The sequence below is a fragment of the Oncorhynchus keta genome, chromosome 32, assembly GCF_023373465.1.
Source record: "Oncorhynchus keta strain PuntledgeMale-10-30-2019 chromosome 32, Oket_V2, whole genome shotgun sequence".
NCBI lineage: Eukaryota > Metazoa > Chordata > Actinopteri > Salmoniformes > Salmonidae > Oncorhynchus > Oncorhynchus keta.
The window spans coordinates 26,524,597-26,537,562 of NC_068452.1; the positions used below are offsets into that span (position 1 = coordinate 26,524,597).

General features: G+C 41.7%; 1 protein-coding gene across 1 annotated transcript; it reads right to left on the bottom strand.

The window, feature by feature from the left end:
* Positions 1 to 868: 868 nt before the first annotated feature.
* Positions 869 to 4,826, bottom strand: LOC118365448 (RING-box protein 1). The gene is made up of 5 exons (XM_035747673.2): positions 4,668 to 4,826; positions 3,902 to 3,980; positions 3,754 to 3,824; positions 1,321 to 1,406; positions 869 to 1,094 (listed from the first exon to the last, which is right to left on the bottom strand). Exons 1-5 carry the CDS (start codon positions 4,743 to 4,745, stop codon positions 1,082 to 1,084), a joined length of 327 nt encoding a protein of 108 aa, XP_035603566.1. The 5' UTR covers positions 4,746 to 4,826; the 3' UTR covers positions 869 to 1,081.
* Between the last annotated feature and the right edge of the window lie 8,140 nt (positions 4,827 to 12,966).

Genomic DNA, 12,966 nt, shown 5'->3' on the forward strand with positions numbered 1-12,966 from the left:
ACAAGATCAACTTCTGCCAGTGACTATTAATGACCAATAGTGGGTCAGCTCCTCACACAGTGCATGCTCGCTCTATGAAATATCTTCTTCAAAATTGCCTCCCGCAATAAATGGCTCCCTTTTGGGGATGAGAGGTTCTGGAAAGGTCTACCCTCCATCCAGTCCGATAACAAACCACATCGACCACTACTGTAGTCTCAGCAGCTAAAGTATAATCAATGTGGCATTATGACCGTCATTCACAATAAAGAATCATAGCAAATAGAAAATGGGACTGCAAGCTAGTGCTGGATGTGGTCATTTGTGTTAAGTGGCATTATGTAACTTTTTGGGTGGCCTGACCAAATTCAAAGAAATGTGAGTTATAGATGTTTTATTCTACTTGAAAGCAAGTCTAAGAAGCTGAAGATATGTTCCATGTGTGCTATTTCTATGCTTCCCGTTCTTAAGTTGTGTCTTACTTTCAATTTTGTACACTAGCTTCACACAACTGAAACCATTTTTGTTTATGGAAAATATTTCACAGCGATTTAGAAGGTACAATATTTATCTACAGTATATTAACTTGTTTTTCCACTAACTGAAATTAAGTGAACTATTAGGGTTTTAGCAACCAGGAAATGCAGAGCGATTTGTGCATAGTGCAACTTTAAGTTATGAATAATTTCATCTTACAAAAATGTTTAGTTTAATTTGGTCTTTCAGCCAATGATCTGTAACTTCCAACACTAATTTTATTTTATCTAATCATTAGGAAAATCCCTTAATTTAACTTGGTAAGTCAGTTAAGAACAAATTCTTATTTACAATGATGGCCTACATGGTATTTCTAAAATTGTATTTCCATGTCAATTCCAAATCGAGGCAGTTACACAGAACATTGTTTATTTATAATTTACAACATTGCAAATTAAACTTAAAAAAATACTGTTTTCCAGCAAGCCTAAAACAATGAGATGTGGGGGTGGATGTCCTCAGTATTTGCAATGTACTCAAAGTGGAGTCTATCATACAAAGAAGGAGAAAGCAACAGAAAGCATGAAACTTGCAGAAGCCCAAGTAATGGTCCAGAGTATTGCACCTAGTGTCCATATCTGTAAGAGAGGGAAAGGGAGTGTTAGGTATTAACTGTTTGACATACACAACTCATCTACAATGAATAATGCATTAGCACCAGTAACATGGACACATGGCTGTTGTTTTTAATCATCCATCTATTTCCCCAAAAGGCAAGCATACTGCAGCTCTGATTGATAGCATTTTCACTAGGACCATGGAGTAGTGTTTTGAATAAGTGTTATGAATCAAATTGACACTCACTTCTGAAACTCCCACTCCCTGTTGTCTAGGGGGCACACCTGCCTGGTCTTCAACCAACGAGAGATACAGTGGAAATGGAATGCATGCTGGGAGAGAAGATATTATTAACATAACAGCAAACCAAGACAACAGTTGTGTTTGAATACACATACTGTATACTACATACTTGAGTACATACACTATTAGTTCATTTTAGTAGACTGTAAACGAACGGTATTCTTTCAATTGAGCGTACTCGCGCTTCGCCTGTCTACTCGGAAGTTGATGCAGTTGCTATGCCACCTTTCGCTAGCTTGTTAGCATAACAAATGACTAGCTTGACATTTTACAATTCCATGTGTGTTCGTGAATTCAATCTGGAGTGCCAGAGTGCGCTCTGGGTGTACAGCACTTTGAGATATCAGCTGATGTACGAAGGGCTATATAAATACAATTTGATTGATTGATTGTTTGAAAAAAATCAGAGCGTTGTCAGATTGTCCGCTCATAAATTCAGAGCGTTTCGCTCTCGGAGCGTGTCACTGGACACTCTGGCAGAGGAATAGGGTTGATCCGAGCCTTCTGACCTCACAGCGGCAGTCAAGCACACAAGCTGATTGGAAAACGGTGGCTAGCTTGTGAGCCATTTCCAGACACAAACGAGAGAACACCTCACTGACCATGTTACTCGGCATAGCAGAGCTGGTTAGGCTGTTTTCATGTTATCCAGGGCGTACAATTTAATTGCGCTTTTTTCCCCCGAACGTTTACTGACACTGGCCTTATATTCACCAGATGTTGAGCATTTTTAAATTAATCGGTTATTCTGCGCTCTGGCACACTCAGAGTGCTCTGAAATAGGGTTAGATAGCCAGAATTAACCATGTCCATTGAGAACGCACAACGACTATAACACTTAGCTAAGAATTACATGAATAATCAATTCAAACATTGTGTAATTTGTTAGATTATAGTTAATATACTGCTTGGCAAGATCGATGTATTAGTAGCCAACTAGCTAACATACCATTACATACTGCTGTAATGCTATGCTGTGCCTAAGTATAGTGTAGCTAAAAAATTGTCAGCCTACATTTTTTTTATTTCACCATTATTTAACCAACTGTGACCTGCCAAGATAAAGCAAAGTAGTGCGACAAAAAACAACAGTTACACATGGAATAAACAAAAGTACAGTCAATAACAGAAAAAGTCTATATACAGTGTATGCAAATGGAGTAAGGAGATAAGGCAAAAAATAGACCATAGCAGCGAAGTAATTATAAATGAGCAAATTAACACTGGAGTGATAGATGTGCAAGTAGAAATACTGTTGTGCAAAAGAGCAAACAAAGTAAATAAAAACAATACGGGGATGAGGTAGGTAGTTGGATTGGCTATTTACAGATGGGCTGTGTACAGCTGCAGAGATCGGTGAGCTGCTCAGATAGCTGATGTTTAAAGTTAGTGAGTGAGATATAAAAGTCTCCAACTACAGCAATTTTTGCAATTCATTCCAGTCATTGGCAGCAAAGAACTGTATGGAAAGGCAGCCAAAGGAGGTGTTGGCTTTGGGGATGACCAGTAAGATATACCTGCTGGAGCATGAGCTACAGGTGGGTGTTGTTATCGTGACCAGTGAGCTGAGATAAGGCGGGGCTTTACCTAGCAAAGACTTATAGATTACCCGGAGCCAGTGGGTCTGGTGACAAATATGTAGTGACGGCCAGCCAACGAGAGCAAACAGGTCGCAGTGGTGGGTGGTATATGGGGCTGTGGTGACAAAACGGATGGCACTGTAATAGACTGCATCCAATTTGCTGAGTAGAGTGTTGGAGGCTATTTTGTAAATGACATCGCCGAAGTCTAGGATCGGTAGGATAGTCAGTTTTACGAGAGTATGTTGGCAGCGTGAGTGAAGGAGGCTTTGTTGCAAAATAGGAACATGTAACGTAACTTTTGAATAGTCATGACTTTATTACATTGCTCAACATTTGTAATAATTAGTTAAAGCAAGGAATTTGTATATACGCTCTCGGACTTCGGCTACATATTTTCCTGCCATTTTCTTCAAATCTGAAAACACTGAAGCCACGCCCATTTTCTGAAGAATTGCCTTATGGGCCAAAAAAGCACAGAAAGAGTGTCCACTGCTTATATAATTTGTATTTTTGCAAATGTAGTACAACATCCAGGAATTATATCCATACTATGACCAATAAGCATACTACATACTCAATTTATGTCACCAATAGTATGGTTAGTGGGTTAGTATGAGTATTCGAACACAGCTCAAAACATACATTCAAAAATCCAATACTTTTAGGGTAGTTCAGAATAATGCAGATTAGTTTAGATCATGCGGTTGTTCTTTCAATACTCTCAAACTGAACTTTACAATCTAACTGATCAGGATGTATGAAAAAAATACAAACGCAAATAAGTCTGACTCACATTGCAGACTCCCCAAGCTACGGTGCACTCCTCTGATGTGGCAGAGGCCTGGTTAGCCTGGCACTCTATGCCTATGGAGGACAAGAGAAATGTGTAACACACACCTTTTATTAACCCAGTAGTCAAATAATGTTAATGGAATACTCACAGAGATCCATAATGTGATTCCTACAGATGGCACAGTTGTCCACCACAATGTCCCAGGCCCAAAGTGCCACTGCATTCCACTGTAAAGAAGAAGAGTCACATGAAATTATGATCATATCACTGGCAGTTAGTATTTGCTTGATATTGATGTTTCAAATATGTATTAAAAAAGGAGCATATTGTTATTCACAATTTATTCATGTTAATCTGGTGTCAGGAGACATTTTGTCATCCAAATCACTATTGCATTTGATCAGACAGGTTAAGCCTATTTTACTATCCACATTGATCACAAACAATGCCAGGGTGAAAATGTTAGTGTTTGATTCATAATTTTTCACTCATTCAGTGTCAATAAATAGACAACCTCACAAGTGCAACTGGGCCCTGTCATTTTAGCAAGCTAACTAGGAAGCTAAGGTTAACTTTAGCCAGTTAAGCAAATTAGCTAGTCATTGATTTCGTATAATGTCAATACATCTAAAGCTGAACTTAGTAGTGGTTGGCTAGCTACTATTACCACAAACAGTGAGATTATAGTTAACTGATTAGGTAGAGATCAGCCCGACAAGTGAAACGCAAACTCACTCCCCAAAATTAGATACAGCCAAACAGGGACTCTGTCTAGTTTCAGCTAGCTCGCGAGCTAGCAAGTTATGCTAACTAATCGCGCGGAGATTGTACCCAAACCCGTATTAACCCTATGATAATATCGAACCTTACAGTATGTCTAAAATGTTGCTATGATCTATTTGACAAATAAATACCTTCTTCACTTCAAAACGTTTCTTGCTTGCTCCACTATTCGTGGCGCTTGGGGTATCAACATCCATCGCTGCCGCCATGTTGACAATCGAACTTTCTTGTGAATAGAGATATTAGAGAAAGAAGGAGATAGACATCCCATTGGTATATGACTAGATTGACGTAACGCCTCAACCAATAGAATGTCGACCAATCGTGCTGACGTTGTCATGCTGCGTAACACAGTTGCTAAATTAATCGTCACGTAATCCCTTCTCAAAATCGGGGTACCCGGAACCTTTGTAGAGCTACGAATTTCCGACCTGAAGGTCCCTATAACGTCATGATTTGGCTTTGTATTTTTCCAAGTTCCAGTTGTTTTGAACATGGCATGGGAACTCGGAAAAATAGAGGTCAAATCATGACGTCAGTGATCTTCAGGTCGGAAAATTGGAGCTCTAGAAAGAGGCTCGAGTGGAATTCCGAGTTGGATTACCATTGAAATAGATTTTTCCCAGTCTGAGATTACCGAGTTCCAATTGTTTTGAACGGGGCAAGAGGCCCGAGTTCCCGAGTTGGAATGCCTTGTTCAAAACAAATGGGAACCAGAAACCTCTGACTTGCGACTTCAGTGCGTTCAAGACAACTGGGAACTCGGAAAAAACTAACTCCAACTATGGAAAATTGTTCTGAAGGGTCATCCAACTCGGCATTCCAAGTCCCTTTTCAAGATGGTGCCGAGAGAGATGGTCGCCTCGCTTCAGGTTCTTAGAAAACTATGCAGTTATTCATTTTTTTATGTACTATTTCTTACATTGTTAGCCCAGAAAATCTAGGGTGTTATTACATACAGCTGGGATGAACTATTGGATATACAAGTGATGTCAATTTACCATCATTACGATCAGGAATACGTCATTCCTGAAAAGTATCCTTTGTTCGGGCCTCCACTCTGGACATGCGAACTTATCCCAGAGGCCGACCCAAAACAACGCAGTAGCCGCAGGAGAGGCAAACGGAACGGACTCAGAAGGCCTACTGGTCAGACTCACCAATGTCCAATCTCTAGATAACAAAGTGAATGAAATTAGGGCACGAATTCCCATGCCATCAGAGATTGTAACCTTAGTAGTTGGTGAACCAAGCAAGGCAGTCATTAGAAAAACCGAGGCTACTGAGTCTGCCGATAAGAATATGGTGGTTGACAGAGTCGAAAGCCTTGGCCAGGTCGATGAAGACGGCTGCACAGTACTGTCTTTTATCGATGGCAGTTATGATATCGTTTAGTACCTTGAGCGTGGCTGAGGTGCACCCTTGATCGGCTCGGAAACCGAATTGCACAGCGGAGAAGGTACGGTGGGATTCGAGATGGTCAGTGATCTGTTTGTTGACTTGGCTTTCGAAGACCTTAGATAGGCAGGGCAGGATGGATATAGGTCTGTAACAGTTTGGTTCCAGGGTGTCTCCCCCTTTGAAGAGGGGGATGACCGCGGCAGCCTTCCAATCCTTGGGAATCTCAGATGATACGAACAAGAGGTTGAACAGGCTGGTAATAGGGGTTGCGACAATGGCGGCGGACAGTTTCAGAAATAGAGGGTCCAGATTGTCAAGCCCAGCTGATTTGTATGGGTCCAGATTTTGCAGCTCTTTCAGAACATCTGCTATCTGGATTTGGGTAAAGGAGAAGCTAGGGAGGCTTGGTCGAGTAGCTGCGGGGGGGGCGGAGCTGTTGGCCGAGGTTGGAGTAGCCAGGAGGAAGGTATGGCCAGCCGTTGAGAAATGCTTGTTGAAGTTTTCGATTATCACGGATTTATCGGTGGTGATCGTGTTACCTAGCCTCAGTGCAGTGGGCAGCTGGGATGAGGTGCCATTATTCTCCATGGACTTTACAGTGTCCCAGAACTTTTTGGAGTTAGAGCTACAGGATGCAAATTTCTGCTTGGAAAAGCTGGCCTTTGCTTTACTGACTGACTGCGTATATTGGTTACTGACTTCCCGGAACAGTTGCATATCGCGGGGACTATTCAATGCTATTGCAGTCCGCCACAGGATGTTTTTGTGCTGGTTGAGGGCAGTCAGGTCTGGAGTGAACCAAGGGCTATATCTGTTTTTAGTTCTGCATTTTTTGAACGGAGCATGCTTGTCTAAGATGGTGAGGAAGTTACTTTTAAAGAATGACCAGGCATCCTCAACTGACGGGATGAGGTCAATATCCTTCCAGGATACCCGGGCCAGGTCGATTAGAAAGGCCTGCTCGCAGAAGTGTTTTAGGGAGCATTTGACAGTGATGAGGCAATGAGGCAGTGATCGCTGAGATCCTGATTGAAGACATCAGAGGTGTATTTGGAGGGCAAGTTGGTCAGGATAATGTCTATTAGGGTGCCCATGTTTACGGATTTAGGGTTGTACCTGGTGGGTTCCTTGATGATTCGTGTGAGATTGAGGGCATCTAGCTTAGATTGTAGGACTGCCGGGGTGTTAAGCATATCCCAGTTTAGGCCACCTAACAGAAGCTAGATGGGGGGCGATCAATTCACAGATGGTGTCCAGGGCACAGCTGGGAGCTGAAGGGGGACGGTAGCAGGCGGCAACAGTGAGAGACTCATTTCTGGAGAGATTAATTTTTAAAATTAGAAGTTCGAACTGTTTGGGCATAGACCTGGAAAGTATGACAGAACTTTGTAGGCTATCTCTGCAGTAGATTGCAACTCCTCCCCCTTTGGCAGTTCTATCTTGATGGAAAGTGTTATAGTTGGGTATGGAAATCTCAGAATTTTTGGTGGCCTTCCTGAGCCAGGATTCAGACACGACAAGGACATCAGGGTTGGCAGAGTGTGCTAAAGCAGTGAGTAAAACAAACTTAGGGAGGGGGCTTCTGATGTTGACATGCATGAAACCAAGGCTTTTTCGATCACAGAAGTCAACAAATGTGGGTGCCTGGGGACATGCAGGGTTTGGGTTTACCTCCACATCACCCGAGGAACAGAGAAGGAGTAGGATTAGGGTGCGGCTAAAGGCTATCAAAACTGGTCGCCTAGAGCATTGGGGACAAGGAATAAAAGGAGCAGATTTATGGGCGTGGTAGAATATATTCAGGGCATAATGTGCAGACAAGGGTATGGTGGGGTGCTGGTACAGTGGAGGTAAGCCCAGGCACTGGGTGATGATAAGAGAGGTTGTATCTCTGGACAAGCTGGTTATAATGGGTGAGGTCACCGCATGTGTGGGAGGTGGGACAAAGGAGGTATCAGAGGTATGAGGAGTGGAACTTGGGGCTCCATTGTAAACTAAAACAATGACTACAACTAAGCATTTAACACCATTGTACCCTCCAAACTTGTCATTAAGCTCGATACCCTGGGTCTCGACACCGCCCTGTGCAACTGGTTCCTGGACTTCCTGACGGGCCGCCCCCAGGTGGTGAAGATAGGAAACAACTTCTCCACCCCGCTGATCCTCAACACTGGGGCCCCACAAGGGTGCATTCTCAGCCCTCTCCTGTACTCCCTGTTCACTCATGACTGCGTGGCCATACACGCTTCCAACTCAATCATCAAGTTTGCAGACGAAACTAGTGGTAGGCCTGATTACCAACAACGACGAGACGGCTTACAGGGAGGAGGTGAGGGCCCTCGGAGTGTGGTGTCAGGAAAATAACCTCTCACTCAACGTCAATAATACAAAGGAGATGATCGTGGACTACAGGAAACAGCAGAGGGAGCACCCCCCATCCAGATCGACGGGACAGTAGTGGAGAAGGTGGAAAGTTTAAAGTTCCTTACTGTACACATCACGGACAAACTGAAATGGTCAACCCTGCCATGACTGTCCTGACCAGGTCAGGTTACAGGAGACCACAACCCTACAGATTATCTCTCAACCCCAACAGAGGAGGAGAGATCTAGGGGTCTGAAGATGTGGGGGTTTTATGACACCTCACGCCCCTGGTAAATCTTAGGCCACACAACATTCCTGTGTCCCCTTAATATGGAGAACTACCCTCAGAACATTAAACATGCAATAAAGGGACTTTGGAACAATGGTTTCCATCAGCCACAATGGTGGTCATGACGATAGATGGAATATGAAAATGTATGTCATTTTTGTTTTGTTATTAAAGGTTAATAGATGACGTTATTACGAAAACATTGTAACGTTAAGAGTTTTCCTTGTATATGTTTGATGTTTATACATTGTACGTTGTGTGGAAAATGTACAAATCAAAGAGAATGTTTTGGTAAAGATGAAATGTGAAGTTAGTTGTCTAAAATTGGATTTGAGTAAAATCTAGACCTTGCCCTTAACTTGGTACGCCCAGAGAATTGCCCTAAAGGCGGTTACGCCCACTTCTGACCAGAGGGTATAAAACCTGTGAGTGAAGAATTAACAGATCAGACTAAGTGACCCAAGCTGCAGCTGAGGTCTAAAAAAGTAAACAAACCCAAAACGCAACACAAGTTTGAAGACAAAGAAATATTTTTCTACCCAAGCTACGGATGAGTAGCTGTGTCTAAGCGGGTGAATTCAAGTCGGACCACCTAGCCTCCACTCCCCATCGAATCGTGGTATCTACACTGTTTAATTCCTACGCTGTGAGCTCTGAGCTACAGAGCTGTCTGTCCTCAGAAGAGCTCTTCCAGAGCAAGGGCGAGGGAACAGACCCCTAAGACAAAAGGACACTGACATCGTGAGGACAACCAGAGAGTTGCTCCGGAGAAGTGCGTCATTGAGCAGCCTGAACGGTCCACACGGGGAGTCCACGGAGACCTTCCACACGTAATTACATCATTATATTCTGACCCATAAGAGCGGCAGTTTGGGGCAAGGCTAGGGTTAGAATAAGCATAGCTGATAAATTCACCCAAATGTATATTTCTCTCGTGTACTGTCTTTATCTCTCTCTTTTAAATCCCCAAATTCACCCAAATGTATATTTCTCTTGTGTACTGTCTTTATCTCTCTCTTTTAAATCCCCAAATTCACCCAAATGTATATTTCTCTCGTGTACTGTCTTTATCTCTCTCTTTTAAATCCCCATTTTGGGTAACACGCGCCATAGTGTGTTGACCCGTTACACTAAGTTCTAATCAATAGCCTAGAATGTGTTTCTGTGTATGTGTATCTTTTATCATCATTTTAGCTTTCTAGTAAATAAATACTCAACTAAGATTGGTGTGGTACGAACTCATTGGTGAGACCTGGGTCTGTGCAGATTCCCGGATTATGCGACGTTCAGAACGAGACTGTATAGGTAACTGATTAGTTAGCGGCTGTTGTAAAATCGATATTCTGATATTCTTTGAGTTAATCTTTGAGTTAAATAGAAACTCGATAAAACAAATTTTCCCATGGTGCCCCAGGTTAATGAGTTAATAATTGCTTGATTCAGTCAATCATGCAATTAGAAACCTTTAATCATTCGATGAGCAACAGTCGTCACATTAACTGATACAACGTCACGACAACCCACACAGACAGCGTGGTGAAGAATGCGCAAAAGCAACAGCCCCTCTTCAACCTCAGGAGGCTGAAGAAATTTGGCTTGTCACCTAAAACACTCACAAACTTTTACAGATGCACAATCGAGAGCATCCTGTCGGGCTGTATCACCACCTGGTACGGCAATTGCACTGCCCTCAACTGCAATAAAGGGACTTTGGAACAATGGTTTCCATCAGCCACAATGGTGGTCATGACGATAGATGGAATATGAAAATGTGTTATTACGAAAACATTGTAATGTTAAGAGTTTTCCTTGTATATGTTTGATGTTTATACATTGTACGTTGTGTGGAAAATGTACAAATCAAAGAGAATGTTTTGGTAAAGATGAAATGTGAAGTTAGTTGTCTAAAATTGGATTTGAGTAAAATCTAGACCTTGCCCTTAACTTGGTACGCCCAGAGAATTGCCCTAAAGGCGGTTACGCCCACTTCTGACCAGGCTCTCCAGAGGGTAGTGCGGTCTTGCACAACGCATCACCGGGGGCAAACGATCTGCCCTCCAGGACACCTACAGCACCCGATGTCACAGGAAGGCCAAAAAGATGATAAAGGACAACAACCACCCGAGCCACTGCCTGTTCACCCCGCTATCATCCAGAAGGCGAGGTCAGTACAGGTGCATCAAAGCTGGGACCGAGAGACTGAAAAACAGCTTCTATCTCAAGGCCATCAGACTCTCAAACAGCCATCAGTAACATAGCGAGGCTGCTGCCGTCATACAGACTCAAATCTCTGACCACTTAAATAAATTGACTTCCGGAGACACCTGAAACCCCACCTCTTCAAGGAATACCTAGGATAGGGTAAGTAAGGGTAAGTAATCCTTCTCACCCCCCCCCCCAACAAGATTTAGATGCAAGTGGCTGTTCCACTGGTTGTCATAAGGTGTATGCACCAATTTGTAAGTCGCTCTGGATAAGAGCGTCTGCTAAATGACTTAAATGTAAATGTAAATGTAATAAAGGTATCACTAGTCACTTTAAATAACGGCACTTTAGTAATGTTTACATTTCCTACATTACTCATCTCATATGTACAGTATATACTGTATTCTATACCATCTACTGCATCTTGCCTATGCCGCATGCCATCGCTCATCCATATATTTATATATATATATTCTATTCATCCCTTTACATTTATGTGTATAAGGTAGTTGTTGTGAATTTGTTAGATTACTTGTTAGATATTACTGTATAGTTGGAACTAGAAGCACAAACATTTCACTACACTCACATTAACATCTGCTAACCATGTGTATGTGACCAATAAAAATGTGATTTGAGGAAACTCAGGCATCTTTCTAGAGCTCCGACAGTACAACGTGGTAATCACTGACGTCATGATTTGACCAAGGTTTTTTCCCCCAGAGTTTCCAGTTGTCTTAAAAGCACCAAGAGTTGAGAAACCTGTCTATTTTCCTCGGAAGTACATACTGTCACGATTCCAAAGCTATATGATATTACAGAGAACAAGTGAATTATCTCACATCTAGGAAAATATTTGTAATGTTGTACTTCTTGTTGACGAAATTCATCCTAATGTTTTTTTTGTTTTAGCTATCGCCCAATTAGCATCTATTCACTTACTGAAGGAGAACTCTCCTTGTCCAACAATCGCCCAGAATGCACCATGCAACCCATTGATGACATTTCCACTAGATAGTTCAGCCACAAAGTCATAATTGACTATATCGTAAAAAGTAATGAAAACAGATGATGGCAGAATTTTGGGTGATGATCAAATTAACAGTGAAATGCAGCTATAGATCTGTAATTCTCATTTGAAAACAAGTCTAAGAAGCGGTAGATCATCAGATAGAACAATGAGCCAGATATTTCACCAGATGTACAAATGTGAAGCAACCGGTTGACATTTCCACTCACTAGCAAATGTGATGATGAGAGGAAGCCTAGTGGCCTGCAGTGGGAGAAGATGGTGCGAGATGGATTTTGGCCAACATTCACAGAGTAGGTGTTCCTTAACGGAAATATGCAAATACATGCTAAAATATGCCAATAGGATCTCACTATGATGGCTTTGCCCATCATGTTGCTTGTTCTGCCCTCTATGATTAATTTGCTCCCATTGTAAACACCAAGCAGTGGTCTATCTTGAGTAGATCTGTTCTATGTGTGTTATTTCTATGCTTCCCATTCTTAAGTTTTGTTTTTGCATCTTTTACTTTTGTACACCAGCTTCAAACAGCTGAAAATACAATATTTGAATTTTAGGAAGCAAGAAATTGCGGTGCGATTTCTTTTCTTATTGCACCTTTAAGAGGATAGGATACATTTTAGAAATAGGTGGGGGTTTAAAATCAAATCAAATGTTATTTGTCACATGCGCCAAATACTTACTTACTACAAGCCCTTAACCAACAATGTTTTAAGAATTTGAGAAAAAAAAGTGTTCAGTAAAAAACAGATAAGTAAAAAATAGAAAATAAAAGTAACAAATAATTAAACAGCAGCAGTAAAATATCAATAGCGAGGCTATACAGGGGGTACCGGTACAGAGTCAATGTGCAGGGGCACCGGTTAGTCAAGTTAGGTAGGTAGAGTTAAAGTGACTATGCATAAATAATTGACCTACCTCATCCCCATACTGTTTTTATTTATTTACTTTTCTGCTCTTTTGCACACCAGTATCTCTACCTGCACATGACCATCTGATCATTTATCACTACAGTGTTAATCTGCTAAATTGTAATTATTCGCCTACCTCCTCATGCCTTTGCACACAATGTATATAGACTCTTTTTTTAATAAAAAAAAATAAAATAAAAATTCTACTGTGTTATTGACTTGTTTATTGT